General features: G+C 35.2%; 1 protein-coding gene across 1 annotated transcript in view; it reads right to left on the reverse strand.

The window, feature by feature from the left end:
- The window catches only part of LOC136417448 (lachesin-like), a 52129-nt gene extending 33373 nt beyond the window's left edge, over positions 1–18756 (reverse strand). Inside the window, exon 1 of the mRNA XM_066403142.1 lies at positions 18650–18756. Coding sequence (XP_066259239.1) covers positions 18650–18743 — 94 coding nt within the window. The 5' untranslated portion in view covers positions 18744–18756. The remainder of the gene's footprint in view (positions 1–18649) is intronic.
- Between the last annotated feature and the right edge of the window lie 6526 nt (positions 18757–25282).

The raw sequence follows: 25282 nt of genomic DNA on the forward strand, positions 1-25282 counted from the left end.
AGAAACACCGTTTAACGAGTATATCCGCAAAGAAACCAAGCTTTATTAATGCCTAAAGAATTTTCCTGAACATCCTCCGTTCGCAGGAAATAGGCCAGGAATGTGGAATTTCTGAATATACAGTTTTAATGGTTATGTAATGTAATGTAATGGAGTGTAAAATCTGGATCCACCAAATTCTCGAATTTGTGTTGACTTATAATATTATTTCAAGAGGGTCATCAAACATTCATCAACATCAACTAGGAGGGTCATCAAACAAGCAGTTTTCACTTAAAACTTTATTTTCTCAAGTTCTCCCTTAGCAGTGATCTGCTCCCCAAAGTGGAGAATCTGACTCCAGGGAGGTAATCAAAATTCTGTTCTCACAGGAATCTGTCTTCTAGAGATTCTCAATCCATCTTGAGTGAGGACAAACATCAAATTGTGTCTTGTATTGATTACCTAAACTTGGCCAAGTCCTCATCTGTATTAATGATCGCGATTGAAAATGGTGGTAATTCGATGCCCTATTGATAGACGCTGTTGATACAGAACTATGCAGTTCGTTTCAATGATCAAAATATTCCTGGTTATTCACGTACAAATTTTTGAAAATATTTCACGCCAAAGCACACACTAGAAGCATATCAAGTGGCATCATTCAAACAAACACTAAACTCATTTGATTAAAACCTACAATATCCAATTAAAATTCATTAAATTTCCCCCACCAATATGTCCATTTTGGGAATATTTAGGTCTCTTCAGCTCCAAATTTGACCTCTAGAGATCTAAACTAATGTGGTTTTTTAAAGACCAGTTTTTTAGTCACTTGAGGTTTGACGTTAGATAACTTAAATTGTAACTCTCCTGAAATTCGCAACTCTAAAAAATCCGAATTCAAGTGCTTTTCATGCATATCCTCCTTTCTCTTTACAGCAACCTTTTCATTTAACAGCCACTAAGACATTATATGGGAAAAATGGCTGAACGGGGCTATAGAATATTGACCTACCATCGCAAATAATGAAACGTAAGAGGCTGATCTCATCCCTGTTCAATGTAAATTCGTCCTTAATTTTAAGAATGTCTTTTTTATCCCCGGGTATCCTGGAAAAAAACGGCCAATCATCTGAAGCATCTACGACCGGAAAAGAACACGCCGATGTGACCCTGTTCCTATTCCCTAATAAATTCAAAGGGTCCCTGAGGGTCTAGTTAAATTTTATCACTTTATGGCTCTTTTAGAGGCTTTACATACGATCTCAAATTACTGGAATATTGTCTGTGGATGCCTCACATCAATTCTACTTATCCCTATTTGGGTGTTGTTAAAATAGTCATTTCGGAAAAGAAATATATTTTTTAGAATCAGACATAAAGATCGTAAACTACGTCGGGGTTTCAGACCTTTTATGGAGTTTAAAGGGTGCATTAGGTGAATGGGAAAGAGGTTTCCATATATTTATTCTCTATAAATTTCTATTTCATAGGATGGCTCTCTCGGCCTCATGCAGGAACCTGTCCTTTTATAGATTTGTGTTATTGGCCCGGAATAACTGATGAACCGTGCTAAAATGTCGGAAAACAATTTTTGAACTGAATACAGTCAAACAGGACATAAACGATGCTGACATCGTTCCGGTTGATGCATAAAATATACACTGATATTTTGACACCGATAAAAATCCAGATTGAAGGTTTCCAGAGAACTGAGACCTGGATGTGACAGAGTGAAAATAATCACGTGAAAATTTCGCCAAGGAATCAAGTTGCGAAAGATGCAGAATAAGGTAAAATCCGGAAAACCGCAGCTAAATTATGCGACGGACCATTAAGGCTAAAAGACACGCGATTAAGATTTACACGGCTCGTTAGTAGTTTGCGAGTCTGCCAAGGCGTTAACCTAATTCCTTTTTCTCATTATTAGCATTTTTTATGACAGGACGAGGAGATAATTAACTGAGAATTGTTTTTCTATTAGGGTGTTTATTGTTTATATCCCCTTTGTCTCCAGAATACATCATTTATCCCCTATTGGGCTCATGCTGAGTCAAAAACGCCACCCATACGGACTACGGAATTATTGAAAATCCCCTCCCCCGCTACAGCCCATGGATGAAATACTGGGAAATTATAAATCAATTTATAACCGCTGGCAATCATACATTTGCAGCACACTTATCTACCAATCTCAGGTCTGGCCTTGGTAAAAAAATGCAACCAACCAATCATTCCTTGATATCGCCCCATTCGTGGTAGAATCGGTTCTTCACAGATTTAGCCAGCATTTCAGTTCCCAGCTGGATCTGATCTGTGAATAATAGAATCCCAAAATATGTGAATTCCACAATACTGCATGAGCCAAAATTGAATTATGAAGGAAATGCCGGAAAAATATGTGCAAAAGCAAGAAATAAGCTGGGCTTGGAGTTAGTGCCCGAAAAGGTCACAACATTGCATTATGCAATAAATAGGTCTATGGAATACTGGTTATATCGATTATTTCACATTCTGAAGATTTATGGTATAAACAGTTTACCCCCACGAAACTTCATTAAAACGAATTTTTACCAAAGGAGACTTTGAAGTGGCAACAATATCTCTTAGAAGTGCCTCGCTGTTGTTTCCAGTGCCTGGAAGGAAAACGGCATTTTGTATCGACTTTACAAAAAGTTACAAATTCCTCAATAAGTACCAAATTAATAAAAAACGTATAACATTGTTTTCTTGCTACCTAAAAATAACAAGACAAAACATAGCGGGGCCTTCCGATCTGGCTTGGGCGGGGGAGTTCCACGGTTACGCCTGAACGGCGGGGGGGTTCCCCGTTGATGGCTTAATTCTCTTATTTTCTGTCTTCGTTTGCATAATATTAGTTAAACTTCCAATAATTTATTTGATGTTTTGTCCTCGCGTCTCGTGGCACTCCTTGGAAACATTCGCGATGTTCTTGCAATCCTGAAGCTAAATCTGAGCCATTCACAAGCCTTAAGCCCTATAAAGCGTACAGCAACCTGTCTTTGCTAAGGAAAAATTACAAAATTCTGTAGGTTTTAAATTGCGATTTCGTATTGTGACTTTTATCTTATCTCTTGAATTTATGATTCTCAACAAAACTTTTTACGCTGTAGCGATCAATTCCACGTACTCTTTTGTCATAATTTTCATTTATTCACGATATCAGGCCACTGTTCAAACTTAAGCACCTCATATTGCACGCAACTGAACCTTTTTTAGAGGTCGCTCCACTTTGTGTCTTTATACACATATTATGGAAGCATTCGAAACGCCAAAGAACGCGACTTGTGCAGTCTATTAAATGCACTCTCCGGAACTTGAAATTCGCTTTGTTTCACTAATGCTGAAATATGCATCCACTTGCTTTATAATTTGCATAATTTATCAGTCCAAATGGGATTTCAGTCAACTGCAATTACACGGCGAATGCCTAAATTCAAAAAGCGAATAAGCAGGTAATAAGATTTCAAATCTAACTGAATAAGGATCCAGTAATTTTTTATGAGGAGCGTCCATGAGATTGTGTGAAAAGTGCCAGATAAATGCATTTTTTTCGCAATCAGGATTAAAACAGACTTGTGAACTTCTAAAAAAGATCACAAGACAATAATTTTACGAAGCAGGTTATCTATCAGCTTTTGGATAAGATTCTTCGCTTTTTTATAATTTAGCGCGCCTTTAAAATGTCGTGACCCATATTTAATATTTAACATTTTCATTTATTTGCATCCAATTTAATCAATTCAATATTATTTCGAAACAGACGATGGGCCCTACATAAATTATGTGGCTCCGGACTTGTCTAGCGTCTCATCGCCCACCAAACTTATGATTGCCCGATCGGTGCCGAATGGCCCAACATCAGCGCAACATTCTCAGGAAAAAAGAAAAAACTATGCAAACAGACGAAGAATACAATGAACGATAAGCGACGTAAGAAATCAAAAATAATGCGACATAGATACGAAGCTAAGCATCAGATATCCAAGATGCAACAAGAGAACCGGTCATATTTCAACAAGAAGAGGTGAGTGGCAGTTAATTACGTTGGAGGAGAGCTAGTGATAATAAAGCGAACACAATTAAAACTAGGACTGAAATTAAAAGATAAATACTTGAAACCATACAAAATTACATATGGCAAAAGTGCAAATAATACCTTGGACATCTGATTGTCCATTAAAGTAACAGGAAAACCTGTACCACAGACAGAAAGTGCACGACATCCAGGCAATGTATTTCAAATAACGATTTGAGCGACTCTCTACCTTGATAAAGGACAGATGCTAAATTTATGAACAAGTACAATGATCAGGCAGATGGTAATGACAAATTGGAGCTCAATTAAGTTAAGGTTAACCGAGTTGTAGGTTGCGGACTTGTGTAGCAATGATTGTCCGACCAACCATGGGAGCCTGAACAGCCCCAAACACGACAAATGACAAATAACGCAAAAAATTTTAAATAATAAGGCTACGAAGCTATTATTTACTTACGAAGTGTGTTTGGTGCTTTAAAAGTTATTTAGCGCGGAATTATGTACGAAGAAACGAAATAAATGCGCACATTCCATTTGTATCCTTTTATTTCAGTTACGGAACATGGAATCTCACATTAATTGTACGATTCGTTGTCGGTGTTTTTTTTTAAGAAAAAACGGATATTTCCAATGAAGGTAAAGCCAAGAAAGCAGAGGGATTGAGATTGTACGCCGAAAAGTCCATATCGTGTATGTAAAAATCTGTCGTTGGATGCTTAATGGAAACTTATATAAAAATGGATATTTCCAGTTCAGGTAAAGCCAGGAAGGCAGTGAGATTGGGATTGCGGCCACAAAAGTTCAGATAGCGCAAGTAAGTACTTTTCGTTGGGTGGTTAATAGGACCGGCGTGTAACATGCGGGCAACGTGTTAGGCATGTTCTCCAAGGTAATGAGAGGTTTTAATGTTATAAGTTTTTTTTTATGTAGTTACACAAATTAACGATTCTTCTTCTAACTCAATATTTACTTGTATGCTTCTAGAAAAAATCATGTTTAAAATTCAGGAACACACACAGGGAGGTTCTTAAGGGTGTTCCGATATTTAAGGAGCCGATTCTCTGGATTATTCTAATAGATGTTCTATAAACGTATGTCCTAAAATGAGCCATTTCCGAGATAGTCAGTGTTAAATGTTAAGGAAATTGAAATCTTTTTCATCGTATTTTCAAAATGGTGCAAGATATTTTGTTGAAACTCGGCTTACCTACACAGTAGTCCAAACACAGTACATTTCCTTTTCTGTTTAAGAAAAAAAAGAGACATTTTTGGTGTATTTTGAATCGGTTATTTAAAAAAAATATATCCAATTTGGAAAACACCAGTGGCGTATCCTCATTTCCCTATAAGAATTAGCATGGTAACCCCTACGCACGACAATGGTTACAGCATTTTTCTTTAAATAGAAGGGAAATGTACTGTTTAGACTACTGTGTAGGTATGCCTAGTTCCGATAAAATATCTTGTGCCATTTTGAAAATACGAAGAAAAATATTTTATTGTTCTTAATATTTAACACGCAGTATCTCAGAAACGACTCAATTTAGGATATACGTTTACATAATATTTTTGTCTTAGAACAATCCAGAAAATCAGCTCGTTAAATATCGGAACACCCTGGGGATCACCCTGTGCATTCATAATTTATGTGGTCAGTCTACCGTGTACCTTTTCGCATATAATACACAAATAGTTATCCTATCGTATTCTAAATAACAAATAATACGGCTAATGATAAATTTGAGAAGAATGTTTGCGAGATTCGTTAACGAGCTAAATTTAAAAAAAAAAGAAAAATCTTTCATTTTTTCCTAGCATGCCCAGTATTTACCTTACCAAGCAAAGCATTAAGACCTGGTCCAGTTTGAAAGACTAAACATTGCAGACAAGGCATGTTTAATTAGATCTTGAGGGACCCTAAAACAGCACGCAAACAAGTTTATATTTAAATACAATTTAACTTTCATAATTGGCGAATAAACAAACACGACTTTTGGTTGTTCTCAGAACTGACGGAAAACTTTTCCTAACCGCGTTTACATGTAAAAGTCTCATTAGTAATTTGTCTAGGGAATTAGGTGCAAGTCACCAAATTTTATTGGTAGTAGGCTTACAAAGAGACTTGAGTTAACATAGTAACATAGTTCTCAGCATCAAACATTTGAGATCCTTTGCCACAATTGTCCGGATTTGCATTGATTTAAGTCCAGGTTGCGGTAAATCAGATTATGAAGCAATGGAGGTTTACAAGCAAAAGTTTTCCTGTTTCACCGAAACTTTAAGCCGAAAAATATGATATTGTATCCGAATCAGAGACGTGGAGCAGCGGTAATTGGATATTCTCTATGTTTGCGAATTATACTTTTTTGCCACTCAACGTCCATGTTGCTTATAATAGCACTAATTACGAGGTACGAGTCCGGTGAAACTCAGCCGCCAATTTGGGAATAAAAAAGCTAAAAAATCATGCAGAAAAGAACACTCCCTCTCGGAAATGGTAATGCAGATCTTTCGTTTTCCACTACTACATTGTAATTCAAGGCAAATATTATTATTTCGAAACAAAAGCAAGATTTGGATGCCATAAAGTCCCTAATTGGCTGAATATTATTGTGTATACTTTCATACTCAAATTACTGCTTGTTTAACGGGAAAAGTAAATACTCACTTAATTCATTATTCCTCTAATTAGGACTTAAATACTTCTGCGGCTTATTATTTGATCAAACCAACTTCGACGTAAAATAAATGTTTCGCTAGAAAACTTTTCAAAGAGTTACTTAGAACTTGCGGTCGGAGATTATACAGCGGGTTGGTTTGATCTGGCAATAATTGTCCCTGATTGTCATGCTAATTACCTCCAGAATTTTCTACTTATGTTACAGCAAACTTCCTCCTCTATGTGCCCAAAACTTTTTCCTGTGGAAAACCTGTTTATTTTCGCCCATAATTCTGGAGCATAACTTTTAACAAATCTCCTATATGTAGAGTTGAAATGTTCCGATAGCTGAAAGCCATTTTAGGAAGTTTGCTAGTTTGTGTTTAGCGTATATGTGACGTATATAATTAAGCTTTAGTCATTCTTCACGTTTCCTGAAAGTTTTAATTGTTGCGTGTAAACTGTTTTATAATCTGAGCTGCATTACAACCTGTTAGGCTATTTGTTTATTACCAGCAGGTTAATGACTGTAATTAAAAGTCGTGTGTGTTTAATACCACTCAGGGTATGTTTTTTCTGCTTAATGTACTCAAATATTCAGCAACCCCATATGCATGTCTGTGACTGTAAGTTATACCATCAAGTAGATGATTAATTCGCAAGGTGAAAGCTACGTCGGTCTAGATATTGTAAGAAGTTTGGAATGTACGAAAAATCAAGATAAAATATATGCAAAATATTTCCTTTCCCTAGTTCCTTAACCGCTTAAAGCATTTGAGGGAACTTTTGCAGGTGCTCATAAACACAGGAGACGCAAATTTTTCAAGAAAAAAATCACTCAGATCAATTAGTGGCGCGAGCTTCAGCAGCTCAGTAATAACAGTAAATGAAAAACGATACGAAGATATGCAGGCTAAGGATTTTTGGCTTAGACTCCCTATACCTCATCATATACGGGCTTTGTTGCTTCGGCGAAATAGTTTATTAATATAATTCATAGACCTACATCCATCTCTACTATTTTACTCTAAAATATTTACTTGTGTTTGGGCCAAATTATTAATGTCCTGTCGACTTTAACTGCAGGCTAATTTCCATAGAGACGTGGAAATGGATCCCATACATAATTAAGTACGTAGACAAACTTCAAGGGGTGAATGTTTGACATATCTTAAGATAAAAACTCGTATTACTCGTAATACGTGTCTGAAACGTCTAAGTTCTCGAGATTCAGGGTGTTCAAATTAAAATAGAAAGCGTCGCAGACTGGGATTACCGGTACGATACCTGAATTTAAGTACTCACTACTTTTTTGCAGCTTACTGCATTTTATTTTGAATAACAAACTCAATCTGCCATCAATTTCGCATAAGAAGTCCTCTCAGTATTTCTCCTCAAAGGCATCCGTTCTGGAAAGAAACGGGTTTGAGCTGTGAACTTTAATTATCAAAATAATTAAACACAATGTATAATCTACCTCTAAAGCGCTGATGCACGAGAACGCACACGAGTCCATGGCAGCAAAATCAGAAAATTTATTCATAGTGGATTTGAAAAACCTGACAGTGATTATCAAAAACTGAGTTGTATGGGTCTTTTTTTAATTTTTTCGCGGGAGTTTTTGAGTAATAAATCGTGAGTTGCGCTTAAAATGCTCATTTTGCTAACGCACAAATGACAGATATGAATTTTGTCTACAGACATCGAGTGCCTCCAAACGTCCAAACTTTTATTAATATCCACGCAAGACGTCGTGAAACTGGCAGTTTCAAAAGTTTCAAATTGGAGAAGCTGTGATAAATAAAATCGAGGGAGACCCTCAAATCAGTAGACAAAAAATTGCCAGTGAATTTAATATTACACATGCAACTGTGTGACAAAAGGTTTAAAAGATCAACAACTTGTGCGTTATCATATGCAACGTGCGCAGATTCTATTATATAACCTAATACTTTCTATATAACCTAAACACTTTCCTCCCAGGGTAGATTTTTGAGCTTAGCAGCAACCCTGGATTTTATAAATAATGCGTTTTTTTTAAACACATTACGCCTTGATTCCTTGTAACGCCCAATTTTCGCTCAATAGCCACATTTGGATTCCAGAAAATCCGCACGCTTTAGTTGTTGTGCACTTAATGTTGATTCGATGATAATATGGTTCATGCACGATGGTGCACCACCACATTTTAGTTTGGTTGTGCGTTAATTTCTGGGCGGTAACCACCCTAACCGTGTGATAGGAAGAATATGGCCTCCCAGATCACCCGATATGAATCCTGTAGATTATTTTTGTGAGGACCACATGAAGTCGCTGGAATTCAGTAATGGAAAAGATATTTTGAAGGACACTGTTGTCCTGATATTATATACTTTTGGCTGGTATTGATGTTCGGCGCTGAGTCCCTCAAGAAAACATCCCCTCGTTGATATCTAAACACAAGCAGAATAAGTTCATATAACCCAATTTGGCGACGGCCTTGGGGGCTTTTATCCCATTCGTAACTTATTATGATCAACGATTGCCTTGGTCTACTTAATATTAAGTAAATACTAATCCTGATGGAGTAGATTAGACAGATTCTGTTTCCGTATGGTGCTCTTTGATTATGTTGGCCACCAAATTATTGTGAGGATTTGACTTAGCATGGAGAGGGAGGTGAATTTTTTGCTATCTTTATTGGAGATTGCACTGTTGATCGACAGAACCCCCACTCACCCATCATAGCAATGCTCTCCAACAATATCCCCCTCCCGCCGAATCTTCATCTCATCAAAATTGTTGAAAAGCCATTTTTTTAGTGCATAATTGTTCACCGTCTTCCCAAAGTCATAAGAACTGTTCAAAGCTTTACGTTAAAATTGTTGTCATCAGAACAGCATGCTTTTCTTATAATGTATTCTCGTCACTTACTGAACTTGTTGCAGCATGTTAATCTTGACTTTTACAATATCCGGATAGATTTTCTGCCTTGCGATTTCAAATTAATCCACTCTCATGTTATCTGAGAATTTCCTTCAACTTAAGACTGAATTTAATATGGCGCTATTGTGATTTTTCTGCCTCGCAATTTCCTAACAATCTTCGGAAGTAGAGTCGATTCTCAAAAAGAATTTTCGTGGATTCTCGAGTTAGAAAGTTTGTTGCAGACTTGTCTCACCTTGTGCGAAAACTTCTGTTGATATAAGTGAAGGAAGACAAATTAAAAAAGGTTAGTTCAGGTTAGGAAATTGTGTTTGTGGGTTTCTTTGAGATTTGAAATTTCGTCGAAAAGAAAATTGTGAGAGGTGTCGACTAAAGTGCAGTGTGGGGTAATTTATATCAACCAACCACATCAAGTTAAAAATGAAGGACTTTTAGAAAAATCGATGAGAGAAAGTTGGCAATTTTAGTTCAGGTTAGTTAAACATTCGAGAGCTGCTGATTCTGGATTAGTTCAGGTTAATACACTTTTCATTAGGTCGAAATGTAAGAACTGGCCTACATGGGTCAAATTTGTGACTTGCATAGAAATTGCCCTCCAAATTAATAATTTGGTCCTAAGCACCTGCAAGAGGTGCCAACACATACCCAATTTCGCTCATGAAATCGTCTAGATAACTTTAAACATAAGATTTCTTCAACATCATAGACGTCAGCCATACAGAACACTAATAGTGGAAAACTATAAGAAGGCACCTGTCGATTTCGGCTTCGGTTAAGATTTTCCTTTGCAGAGTTTCAACATTAATGTAGTTTCTGAGTTTTAGTCCCTTCTATTAACCGATGCTTTCTGCATATAAATGTAATTTTTAATGGAAAGCCATTCAGGCTCTTAATTTGTTTCAAAGGGATTTCCATTGCGTTCTCAAAGAGTGCGTTCGCAAGAAACGATACCTACGCGTTTTTTCCCATCGGAAAGCCCTACAAAGCTGCTTGTTTACGAACGTAAAAATACGAATGTTGTTAAGGAAACCCAAAGACATCAATTATTTTTAAATCAAATATGTATTGAGGAAAGCTTACTAATTTTAACGCCATGACCACGGAGTTTCCGATTTCCCAAATATCAGGTTTCCCCATTGTTCCCTCGATTTCAAGGCGTTTTATACCACCCATGTTTGCCCTGTTTATAATAATAATAACGTTTTCTAGTAATTGCTAAATAATATTTGTTTTGGACTTTGTTCAGTTTCGTTTAATTGGGAAAGTTTACACATTAGAAATTTGTGGCGACTCAAAGGCATAAACTTTCCCTTTCTAATGATTCCTATTTTAGGGGAAACACATTGTTCGTATCGATTGAAATAGATGAATTTACCCTTAAAGACATTGTTTACAGCAATTTTTCATATTCACTTTTCCAAATCAGCAGGTAAATCGAGGTTTCGTGCCATTGGAATTTTTTGACTTCTCCGTCGACATTTCCCCTTCAGTATTTTAGGCCGTCAGAGGAATGAAAAGCATAATATGACAACGTCCATGTTGTCCGTCCAAAACGGATAAACAACTGAAAGTTTTGAATAACGAATGATCATGGACATTGCTGCGTTGCGATTTGAGTTGTCCTGATGATGACTTAAAATGTAGAAGTCGAAACGTCGGCGAAGAAAACAATGCAGTTTCCATTAAGAAGTCCGGTGCTAGTCCCGCGGAGCGTCGATTTGTGCATTATTTATAATATTTTAATTGTTTTTCGTAAGGTGGCTTAATCTAATTTGTCACTGTAGCTGATCTCGGCTAATTAGCTGCTTGTGCGTAGGACGTCTTCGTAATTAAAGCAAATTCCTTAGAAGTCCTTGCGCTGCAGAGTAGGCGAAACGTTTCGACTTCTGCTTTGATATTTGATAACACTATTTTCCTAATTAGGGACGCTTAAGATCCTTTAAACGATGTAATTCACCTGTTTATACTTCATTTCAAGTTTGAGCAGAAATGTCGGAGGTGAATTTTCAAGCAGTCATCGGCTGTGAATATGTCGAAAAGAATGCCGTATACGTTTTACTTTATTGAAAGTTTCCCTATTTCCCCATATTTCACAATTTATTTCCCCACATATCATGACTACATGCAGGTAACACAGAGAAAACCACATAGCGAATTATGTTTTATGGCACTCCGCAAACTTGGTATTAGGTTCCTAAATTAGAAAGAAAATGCCCGGTTTTATTTAGGTTCTTATTTCAGTCGGTCACGCCAAATTTTAATTTCAAGAGTATTACTTTAGCTGTTCGTGGTTTTACCTCGGTCGGAAACTTTTCCGATTACTTTTGAGTGATTTTTATGAAAGGAAGCGTTATACTGAGCGATCAAACCAGGCACTATAAACGTGGATATTATTAGTGTCATGAATAATTCAAATGCAGTGTATATCTAGACATTATTACTGAGAAAACGAATTGTCTAGAGTCCCAAAAGTGACAATCGAGACTGAGAAACCGGTACGAGAACATCATTAACTAAATTGTTTCCCCACTCAAACGAACCGGTCTCGGGTAAAATGAATCAACTTATTATGCCATGCACGTCGATATTCGGTTTGGAGGTAAAAAATAATGGATTAATTGACGCCAAGTTAAAAAATTAGATTCCTGTAAAAGGTTCATTTGAATGATTGGTTGGGAATTGATGGTGCTTGTGTCTATTGGGTATATTAAACTTGGATAAGTTATTGTAGTGGTTTCACCGTAGGCTTAAATAGTTCTCCAGAGAATCAACTCATCATAGTCATAATCCTTTAATGACGGAAATAAATTAATCATGTTAATTTACCTAATGACCAGCTGCAGGAAATGTTTAGTTCCTAATGCAGGATGGATGTAAAGACAACTAAATGAGACCGCACAAAAAATAATCTGAAGGATTCATATCGGGTCATCTGGGAGGCCATGCAAGTGATCCTCCTCTTACAAACCAGAATCCCAGACATATTTAATTGATATTCAATTTTTTTTAACGGACATCCTTTGTTATGTACCATCACAAGACTTTTTTACTTCGAGTTGGGTATAATCCATCACCATCAGTTCGCTTTATTAGCCCAATGTCCCCCACAGCCCCTTCGGCAAGGAGGCAGTGGTTTCAACCTGCGCTGATGATGTGTAATCCAGAAATACTATAACCCTCAAAATGACCCATAAATATTCATAACGTTGATTTATATTAGTGGTCAAAATTTGAAATTTCTATAGTAAAAACATAGCAATGCGTACCGCCTTTTCAGTTGTCACACGGTATACATATTTCTTAAGAAACTTAAAAAAAGTCGAACCTTCTTTTTCTTCACAAGGGGCTGTAACTTGTAATCCGCAGAACGAGCAAGTTTCTTCAACCTAAACTTTCTTTGAAATAATCCTTAGTTCAGGTTAGTTCAGCTAGATGTAGAACGATGGATTCACAACTTTTCTTATAAAACCATATAGATTTGGGGCTGAGAAAACTCTTAAAGACTTAATTATTTTCTTCATAAGAAGATATAATCTGAATTCCTAAAATGTATTTTTTTTTCTTCCTTCACGAAATATATATTCCTTCACAATAAGCGATTACCCTTCAGCCAAAAGTTAAGAATTAGTAAGTTTCTTCAACGTGAAGTTACCTTAATTTAGGCCAAATAGATATTTGATCCAAAAAATCTAAATAAAAGATATAATAAATTTTTCTATAAGCTGGAATCCAAATGTCTATAACTTTTTTTAGATTTAAGCTAACCGGAAAATAAAATTTCTCTTAAATCCAAATAAATCTTTGAATAAAGAAACCTACAGGCACCGAACATACATAATCATAGAAAGTTTACTCAACTACGGTACTTTGATCTAGTCAAGTCAGCTGGCAACGACGACAACCAAAAGAGTCAGGCATGTGTGGGCTTGAAGTAGGCAAATTTTAGCGTTTATCGAAGAAATTTTGGTTGGGAAAAATGAATAGAACGCTCTCGAATTCTTTTTTAGATATAAGCCCAGTGGAGCAATTAGGAATGTTTGGCTATTTTCGACAAACTCTCATCATTTAGTTGTTAAATTAATTAGATAAATATAATTCTTGCGTTATTAGGACCATTTTTTGAGTAGATTACAACGATAAGAAAATTTTCATAATTCCACATAAAATTGTATTTTTTTAAATATAAGTCGTGGTTGATTTAGGAATTACTGGAAAGAGGATGTTTTCCCCTCCAAAATGAAGTGCGACATGTTGGAACTAGTGAGATACTCTCATTCTCACTCCTCCCCTTGTTTAAGTTTACAGCAGGTTTTATGCGAATAGTTAAAAATAAGATAATGAACGGGATATAGGCTTTCGCGGACACGTAAAAAAGCTTTTTATATAAATTTTATGACTACATAACGGATGGGTTTTATTATTATGCTCACTTTTACACTCAACTTCGAGTTTTAGCTCGGTTTTATTACCTCATTATACTCCAGTTCAGCAAATCTTTACGCTCATCAGATTAAATTTTTACTGCAATCGCCGTTAAAATTTGAAAGTATTATCATTATTTTAAAAGCTTGTTCGTCCTTCGATATGCATCATTTGAAATAATAACAGTAGCAGAGCAAAAGCAATTTCATTTCTATAGCTATCATCTACGTCAAGAATTAGATAGACATCGATTCCATTTATATGTGAAATGTATGTATGTCGCGTATACTTTCCATGGCTTTTTTTGTATAAGTAGAAAAAGCTGATTTGTTTGCTTTACAAATGTAGAAAATGGAATCAATATTCCATATTCAAAATTATATTTACCCCCCTATTTTGCTGCGCTGATGTGGACAAACATAAAAAAGTGTATCAGTTGAGATGCGTAGCTTGGCAGGCGGAAAATTCAATAAAGCATACGAGCTAAAAGCAACTCAACGCAAAAGTTATAAATTTCATCCCCTCTCAAACTTTATGAATTTTTTTAAACTAATCTTAAAAACCAATTACGGACTCAACGAGAATGTAATTTAAAAATAATGTCATAAAATATTGGAAGATTCCATGTAATGGGCAACAATAAATCCGTTTTGTCCACCCGGAATTCGAGTTTTATTATTTTCAATTTCATACAGCAGATGCTTGGAAGTTTATAGTAGTTAGTTATAACCTCGTAATATATGATACATACGATATTGTAAATTTCATTATCACGTAAATACAATTTTTCCTTTCCCCCATTCTATCCATGAACACCGACTTAGTAACATTCATGTCTGATATCTTTATTTAAATGAAGCGTTAGGTGTGAAAAGTTCTTGCACACTGGAGAACTTGTCTACCTATTTCATAAGAATTTGAATAGGTTGACGCCATTGAATTGGAATTAAGCACATGTTAAAAAGTTTGAGAATTCGAAAGGTGTTCGGTACGTGTTTGAAAATTAAAGCTTCAAACCCAATTTAAGTTTAATTAAACGTTTTCGTAGTGTACGATTTTAAAGTTAAAAGGAAAGGCAAATAATAGTTTAAATGTAACGGCGAAGTTTTGGTAGTTTAAAAATTTGCAGCTTTTTCTCGAGGTAAAAGGAATTTGCCAAGGGATCTAGAAAAGTGGTTCATGATGAGATGATAACACAGCTTTCGGTGGTCTAAGGCGAAAACAAATAATAATGTTTTGTGTGAGCTTTACGAAAAATGAAATTTTCGTGAGGTTTAATTTTCAGGGATAATGGATATTATTTTGGCTAAACGACTTTCACGAGTTTCCTTCGACTTCAACACATTTGAACATTAAACTAATTCGGAATTCACGACTTAACTTTTCAAACTTTTCGAATTGACTGCAAATTAAGATACATTAAAAGTCAGGCTTTGAACTAACAAAGAGTGGTGGAACTTATTTCACAAATTTATCAAAATTTTTCAAAATATTGCGAACATATATACAAATTATTTTATCTATAAAATTTCTTTTTTTTTAGTACTTAGTGCAATCGAAAATGTTAAACCTTTTTTTCTACTTAATGGTACATTTCACTACGAGTCAAGAAAATATCATTTGACCGTGCACGCCTGATGATAATTTTCCGTATGAGGTGAGGCCGACCATTGAAAAATCATGTAAGCACGAGAAAGCGCAGTTCAGACCTGTAATGAACGATACTTTTCCTTATCAGATTGAGAACGATAAGCAATGCCTCTAGTTGAGTTACTTGCTCCAGAAGTGATTCTTTTTGTTTATAAACTACGTTTTAAGACAATCCTGCTGTTTTAGTTTATCCTGCTGTTCATGCATATTTACCACAGGTATTGGCAGATTTAAGGCGTATTTTCAATACAGTTCCAACTGGGAAATGCTCATTTTCGACCTCATGTAATGAAAACATAATCATAGTGGTTGGAATAATGTTCTGGCAAATATTGCTTTATGGCAAAATTATTGCACATGGCCTCAATAAATTATTTTAAATCTACAAAAGGATAAATTTAGATTGCGTTACTTGGCCTACACCATAAAGAACGTAGACACATTTACAATTAAATTATTTACCTCCCAGGTATTTAAAGTGATTACTTTACCAAACACTAATTTTAGTTAACCGAACGAGACAAGTTCGATCCGCAATAGAGTGTGCTAAAGATTTTTTCGCCAGTTTTAAGCACCTACAGTAGCTTTTTCCAAGCGGGCTTAAACTGTAACATTATTTACCATAGAACATACAGATAATTGCTGTTTTTACGCCTAGGAAAAAAATAGTTTCATGAATTTCTGGATGCACTAAGCAGATTATTTTCAATTAGCAATATGGAAATGTTCGTTTGTAGTCGTCGAAACAGAATTTTCAAAAATTTACAGGTTGTCCTTAATTTCCCTTTTTAAAATCCAGATAATTTTGGACGTCCCTCCAATTTTGTATTTGACGTGGGACACCCCGCGTCGTTACTGTACTTTTCATTAAATTTTGGATTGTAAATTGGTTCAAAGTTACTTCTGTGAATTTCGAAATTAAGAAACAAAAACTTGAAGATACGCTTTTTGTTGAGGTTCTTGTCATTCCTATTTTACTTTTCTGTTTTGGGGGAAAATAACGTATGAACCTCACTTCATAATAAATTTTGATGCTTCATTCTATAGCGATGCTTCCGCTCTATACCAGCAAAGTTCAAAATTTAACGCTTCAAAGGTAATCATGGTGATCACATGAGAGGGGCGTCACGTGATTGCTCCCCAAATGAGAGCTGCGCTCATACGATTATGAGCGTCGTTTGACCAGTAGTATGAAACGGGCTCTATGATATTTAATTTGAAAATATGTGAAGATGAGTAGCTGCTATTTATCATTTTGCCATTACCAGCAGAGATTCGAGGAGAGTTTAGCATGGCCGGAAATTAGGGCCTAATTTCCGGCCATGAATGTGAGAAGCAGTTTGAATTTTTGGGTATATTGTCAAAAATGAAGGAGAAGGCATTTAATGAATTGGGAGGGGAAATTAATGAGAGTTAAGTGACTTGTAAGCCTTTTTACTATTGACTGTGTTTTCTCCTGCGTACATACCTCAAACGCACCCATAAAATAATATTCTATGCATTAAGTAAACGCGGCACATTACTTAATTCCCGAGGGTGCCATAAACTGGTACTAAGATGAACAAGAAACAGTGAAGAGGTAATGCAATGCCATAAATCAAACAAAGCAATCAGCCAGACTGGATATAAATATTCCAGGGGCTTTTCTGAAGGTTACTCGAGTTACTTACCCGAGTTAACTGTAAGAGTGTTAGTAACCTCAGTTCTACTCTATACATTTTAAATTTAGAGCAAATGAACATTCTAAAGTTTCCATGACGATTGAGTTATACAGATTATCATTTACCCGAGAACATCCTGTGGGAGTTTGGAGGTTTAGTGATATTATGTTACTTGGAGTAAAAGATTTTTACTGTGCTTCACCCTGTTGCCGGCCTCAATTTCGCTTCGCCCTTTAGTCACTGGGCTCAGCTCAAAAGAGCCATTTTTACTCCTGGTGGCATAATCTACTATTCTCTGCAAGAGCGGGTGTGAAATAATAACTTTTTTGCCTTCTGCAATTGTAATGGATAATAACGTTGAAACATTTACACGTACACGTGCGGTAAAAAGTTTTAAAGCGCTCCTGTCAATGGTCACGGCCTCACATTAACCACAAAGGTTTTTGGTACCTGCCAGGTTGATTTGCATGCCGCACACGTGCGGTATAGAACGACTTTCACCTCGCAAATGCATACAGCGCGGCCACTTTACCGCACACTCATGGGGGAAAACGATAGAAAAGCGCCTAGGAAAAAAATTGTGGGAATAATTGAGTGTAATCGATCAATAAATTTGCAATAAAAACTTGACAAAAATGGAACATCATGCAATGAAATCAAGGTCGGCGTGTTAAAGCTTCATAAAAAGTTTAATGGAAAAGCGATTCGGATTTTATTTATCTCTTTACACCACTCGAGAAAAAAATAAAAGATAAATTCTATCTTTTTTCGATATATCTCAAAAATTTTAAAAGCCTTTGTTGGGGTGTTTGAACCATGAAACTACTCCCTTGAAAGCGCAACTTTTCTTAGATCTAATGTCTGGGTCTATTACTGCTAACGAGACCCCCATACTGGCCCTCATTATATTTGACACAGAGTATACTTTAAATGGAACTTAAAAAGCGCTGAAGCCCTGTTAACTAGCAAATCATTCCTGCTTATGCACGACAGGAAGTAAAATTCGCTAAAATAAAATCTTTTAATTATCAACCGTTAATTAGTTAATGGGAAGAATCATGCCAGAAAATCAAGTTGAACTTTACAATGGAAAACTTTTTCCGCTAGCGCTGAAAAGCATCACAATCATCCGGAAAACTGCCGAGACTTTAAAACTTTATTCTCTTATCAGCTAAAGAAGAAGCAAAGAGTTTTCAAAATAGCAAAAAATCGCTTAACAACATTTTGTTTTTGTTTGATTTGATTTGAATCTTACGAATTAATTATCGATAATAACTGGGAAAAACTTACCTAAAGGGAGAGTGGACCCTTGCTGGAAAATCAACAATAGAAAAACGAAAATGCCGACCACAAATTGACGTAAAAATCGCGCTTTTCGCGCCATGGGCTTTGCGGGCTTCCACCCTTAGGATAGACGGCTTACTAACTGGAACAATTTCGCGCCAGAACCGTGTTCTTTCCAGCGCTTGCGTTCCAAATGGGCCCAATTATATTACGAAATCTGGAGACATTTTTTCTTTTACTTAAAATTGTCGTTAATTTCTTCTGCCGAGGGCGTTTGGCACGTATCGAAATAATATTCTTTAGAATTGGGTTGGGGGTATTATTGGTCCTGTTAAGGAGTGATTGAAACTTGAAACTCTCCCTCTTCGTTTTCCTTTCTCGCAAGCACGGAATAAAGATGACAGTTATAAAGGAGAAGAATGGTCGGAGCCGTAATTGGGCTGCTTTTTATGTTTTATATTAAAATTTTTAATTGATTTTTTCTAGCAAAATTCCTGTGTTGAAGCAAAAAAAACCTATAATACTTATTAATACCCTTGTTAAATTACTTATAATTAGCATAAAGTCCAATCCCCAAGTTAAACATTGTCTTGCCTCTGTAATGATAATTGGAAATACCTACATATGCCCTTCCATTAACTAACACTCAAAGTAAATTTATTCCTCGTAATCCACTCTCCGGTCCTTAATGTTATATTAATGACGTATTATGATTGGTTCGCTTTTGTTATTGGATGGAATTAAATCGCAACTTGTTGGCTTTGAATAAACCCTCTTATGGGTTTGTAAAGGACGACCGAATTGCTTTAGCCTAAATAAAAATTACAATAAATTAGCTTCAAACGAGGTGAGTAACTTAGCCGGGTAAAGCTCGATTTAACTAAATTAGGGAAATGTGGTGATTTCATGACAGGAGGTGTGAGAAGGGTCCAGAATAAAGACAATCGCGCAATGAGATAGAGAATATATATGCATGCTCTATCACTCATAGAGTACGACGGTATGTATGGCCTTCCAGATCACCCGATCTGAATCCCCTAGATTTTTTTATGAGGTCATCTGTAGTCGTTAGTTTTGTAGAGCGGCGGTCCCAAATGAAGGAAATCTAAGAAACAGGATGTTTGAGTCGCATGCCATTATTAAACATACATTAGGTTTATTTGGAAAAGTACGTTAATCAATGTTAAGGCGAGTTGACACATGCATTATGGAAGACGGTGGGTATTTTCACCAGCTATTGTGAATGTTATTAGTTTGTTATTGGTGATAGTATTTTGTTTTGTTATTTTAAAATAAAAAAAGGAAAAAAAAGGGTGATTTTCAGGATTTCCCAACCATCTTCGAGCACCAAAAATTACATACTTCTATCCCGACGAAATAAATCTCTCTAGCAACTGTTACCCTGTATTTATGGAAACATAATTTTTTCCTCGTGTAAGTGTAACATAAAAATTTGAAGGGCTCAGACGCAACGGCCTGTCCTGCGGCTATATAAATGAGGTAATAAAAAATACCTTCTGGACATATGTGGCCAATTTTATTCGAATAAATCGCTTGGGCCAGGATTTGGGGCCCACCAATTTATGAAAAGCTCGCCGACTAATCTTTTATTAAGTATATGGTTCGTTGCGACATGTTATCAGTATTGATAATTCAACTTTGAGGCTCCGTAGACAAGAGAAACTCCAGGTTTAGGAATTTAGAGCGTTGTGCGGTATTAGGCTAGAAGCCCGTGTAGTCACGACATGTTCCATCCACGAAATTCGCCGTCATATCAATTAAACGGTTATTTCTAAGCTTTTTTTAATGGGAGTTTACGCTCCTAACTTTCGGGGCGAAACGCTAAAGAAAACTTGGGAATATACATGTTCAGGGGACATTAACGTCGACATTCTCCGTAAAGGCATCATTAAGACGAATGGCGTGTAACCAGAAATCACGAACGTAAGGTATTTGGCTCGAGTTTCCTAAAATACCGCATTCTTGGAGTGTTTCCTGCAGTCTTTGAGTTCAAAATTGTCAATAATGATCAAGAGCACGTCGCGATTTAACAGATAATTCTCCAAAAGGAATTCACAATTTTATTTCCTACAAAGAGAAGTTTTCCAATAGCAGAAATTAGACTTGAGGTAAATCACAAAAAAAATCCAGTGTACAACTCAATTATGTAAGAATATGGCCTGCATAGGAATCCGCATATTCTATAACAAACTCCTTTCTACTATAACATTCTCTTGTATAAGTTTTTATATTTGGTCTTTATACGTTTCCGTAAAGCCCCAACACTAGCAAACCCTTTCATATACAATCAGAAGATGATTCTGTTGGGGAATATAAGCATCATCGTTAAGGTTGTATAGCACCACATACAAAATGGCAAATATGTTATCTATTGCATATTATTCTCATAATATGCAACGTTAAGGGCGGCATTCTCTGAATATATGAATATGCTCCAAGAGGATTTGAGTATAAGACAAAATTAAATTGAATTCTGGATAGAATGGTTACTTTCCAAAACTCAATGGATTAAAGTCAATAGTTAAAAGCTAAGTAACATAGCTTCAACTAATGGGTGAAATATTGCATATTCTTTACTTGCATTACTTAATTACAAGTACTCAGTGGTCCAATCACTTTCGAAGATCTAGTACCACTAACTATGTGGGATTCAATCTTCTTCTGAATTCTAATTAATGAATAAGTCGATTCCAGACATATTTATAAGAATTCCTTTCGCTATTTTACCTAAGGAATATGCTTTTAAATTTGAGCGTCAGGTTTACACACACTCTCTATAATTTTTCGCAGTACCTACTTGTATCTTATAAAATTCAGAAAAGGTTGGAACTCCAAATTAAGATTTCATTCAGAGTGAATTGACATTTTTGGCGTTAATAGGCGCACTCACCTGAATTACAGGGTAGTCAAAGTGAATTATGAGGCCAAGAGCGGTTTTCTTAAATAGAATTTCCTTACTTTCACATTCTTTTCAACTACTGCTAATATTTGAAATAATTCTTATGTAGCATCCTCTATACCGATTTTCGATCCTTTTTCTTAATATTTTCGAAAAAAATGCCGCTTAAATTTGTACATTATTTATGTTCTAAGGATCTGTACTTTTTAAATAATTTGCGAAAGAGCAATACGGCGTATTTTGGTTCCAACAAATTTATCAAACGACGCTAATTTTACAATTTTCAAAAAGTGTAAAAATTTTACAAATTTTGAAAATTCAAAATTTGTGTTATTTGATATATTTCACAAAATTAATATAGAACAGCGCAAGCTATCTCACTCTATCTCTAGCCGTTTAGAACCTATAGATCATTAAAACGTAAATAATTTCAAAGTTTAGGGGCTATTTTCTGAAAATAGTTAAAGTTAACTATAAGAGGAGGTACTTACGAAATAGTTGAAATATTGAACAACATTCAAAACTACTACGAAAATAAGGAAATTCCATTTGAAAAAATAGGCCTTGTGGTAGTAACTTTTTTGCTTACCCTGTAAAATTTCAAAAGGTGCCCCCATTAGCCCCAATATGTCTGTTAAATTTTATCAATCAACTATAAATTGCTTTAGAGTAATTGCCTTATAACACACACACACCTAAAAGAGTCACCCTTTATAATATGTCTAGCGTGTTTCAACTTTGACCCTCATCATTAGAATCTTGGAAACAGCAAAAACTGCGGGACTAAATGAAGACTAAATCCAAAAATATTCCGTACTTTTTCTAAAATATTGAAAAAATACCAAAATTGAGCAAAACTATTTACATTTTTTTCAATTTATTTGAAAAGATACCTGTTTACAGATGGATCTTTGATTTCAATTTTCAACGTTTCACTTATTAATTATCATCATCAAGTAATCAATGAAATACTCAGCATAGGTATAGCTAGAAGTAAAGAGAGCAGAGAATGTAAATATGTATAACACTAGATGAAAAAAAACTCAGTGAGAAGCCCTAACTGGCACCAAACATTAACTCAACCATCACTGAGATCAGTAACTGCATATCGATCACAGTTCACAATGACGCATTGTGGAGATGTGACGACCGTCACGGTGTCATCACCAAACTAAACGCCAAATGAATTGAAACACCCAAAAATTACACACAGTGTTTCAGTATAAATCTACCAATTGCTTATTGTGAGTTTGTGACTGAAATTAGAAAAAATATTCATACAAAACCCTTTTTCGCGTCTTCTGAAATACAGGATAATTAAAAATGATTGTTTTTTTAATTTTTTTTTAATTAAGTCCATTCCGATATTAAACATTTTTATGAAAACAGAAATCGTAAAATAGGTGCAGAAATACATTTTTTAAGAAGGATAAAATATTTTTCATTTCACCAGTGGCGTCCTCATTGATATAATCTGGAACATTTTAAATGAAAAATATACTACACCACTAGTTTAAAAAAATTAAAAATAATTCTCTGAACACTTCATATTTCTGTGAAAAAAAAGGTATTTTAAATATTTTTCATAACGTTAACCGTTTTTATGAAAAAAAAACATTATTTGTTAATATTAAAACTGCAGGACAAAAGAAGGTGCATTACGTTATTTATAAAAGAATAATTAAATAAGATGTTTAAAATCTCCTCCACCTGCAAGAATACATGCCTGGGCCGTTTTTCGCATATCATCGCGTACTATTTGAAAAATGTCTAGTGTATTTTTTATTGTGTTAAACGAATGAATTATACAATTTCTCAGTTGCAGATTGGTGCGTTTTATTTTTTCCATGAAAACGATTAACGTGGAATGAAAAATATTCAAAAGATCTTTTTCTTCACAGTAATATGAAGTATTCAGAAAATTATTTTTACTTTTTTTTAAGCCAGTAGCATATTTTTCGTTTAAAACTTTCAGGGTCACATCAATAGGGATGCCACGAGTAAAATTTAAAACACTTTTTTCCACTTAAAAAATTTGTCTCTACACCTACTTTACGCTCCCCAATTTTCATAAAAATATTTAACGTCGGGATAGACTTATTAGGAAAAAAAAATGTTTTAATTAATTTTTATAACCCTGTATTTCAGACAGAAAGCGAAAACGATCCCATATTTGTATGAACTTTATTTTTTACTTCGATCACAAGAACCTACAGTAAGCACGTGGCAGATTTATTCAGAAACACTCTATATAATTTTCACTCCCAATAACTTCAACATTTCTTGTTTGGTAATTTTTAGCAAAGACGCCGGGTATTCTTTCTCCTTATACTGGATTGTACAGGATGTGTCGTTATACAGGAACCACGAAACATTTCGAATCACTCATCCATAATTTGGGAAACATGGGGGATGCTAAAATTTCTTTTCGTTGTTGGATAAACTGGCAAGCCTCTACCACGGGAGAGAGAAATGCTTATGATATGTTGCGCTAGCACGCACATATCACCATTTTATGATGTTCGTCTTGACTATCTTAAAATATGTCTTTATTAATTAAACTGTAAAAAAAACAGGGTAACAAGGAATTATTTCAACATGTGTTTATACGAACGTTTTATCTTATTCAGACCAAAAGGAATATCTCCTAAAGTGACGTCGCATGTTTAGGAAGCACCTTGCATCAACAAAGAAAATGAGTACCACCGCTTTGTATAACAAAAAGATAAAGAGGTACAAGATGGCACGCACGATATTCCTGTTTATTCGTCTGAGAAAGCAATTCCATAAAACTCACTGGTTTATGGGAGGAGAGTCAATTTTTGCTAAAAATGTAATCAACAGTATAAACCAATAGAGCGGGATTTTCTTGCAAAGTAGTTTATTCAAATTAAGAAAAAAAACTAACTTCTTTGGAGCAAATACTTCACTTTAAGATATTGCTTATCGTTTTCAAAGTCTAATAATGAAAAGTATAGTTCATTACACGTCTAAAATGTATTTTCCCGTGTTTAGATCTTTTCCAAGAAATTGTCACGCACGCACGAGAAAATGCTATTTTCCGAACACGTCATGAAAATGCTATTTTAAGATCACACTTCCCAAACTCTTGGTCAAAAATTTGAAATGTATTATCACTCGAAATTCACACCCTGTACAATGGGAATAAATAATACAAAATATTCTAAGCATGGAAAAATAGTAATTTTCTTCTTTAGATGGAAATCTAATATCGGCGAGTTATAAGTACTTGTAGTCAAACTTAGACAACACAAACATAGATTTTTTCGTGGCAATTTATAATTCATATGTAATTCAAAAAAAAAACTATACTATGGGTAGATAGGTAGAATAAAGTAAACTCAATTATGGAGAAAACTTTAATACAACTTTTTCTAAAAGTGCCCCTAATGAAGGTAGGACTGTGCTCCCAAATATTAAGATCCTCAAAACTACTTTTCTCTAATTTATTTCTTATTTTTTGATAACAAAATTATGAAATCGTGTAACCATTTACCTGCAATAAGGTGGAACACATATTCAGCAATTAAAATTTTAAAATTGTAGTTGTAATAAAAAATATAGTTCTACCAGTGGCGTGCCCATTAGCAGGTCAATCATTTTTTAACACGATCACTTTTCTATTTTTGCTAGTTTCTCGAAAATGTTATTTGGGCTTGACAAATTTGTCTTGGAAAGGTTACATATAAAACAGCATG

This window comes from Euwallacea similis, chromosome 28 (assembly GCF_039881205.1).
Source record: "Euwallacea similis isolate ESF13 chromosome 28, ESF131.1, whole genome shotgun sequence".
NCBI lineage: Eukaryota > Metazoa > Arthropoda > Insecta > Coleoptera > Curculionidae > Euwallacea > Euwallacea similis.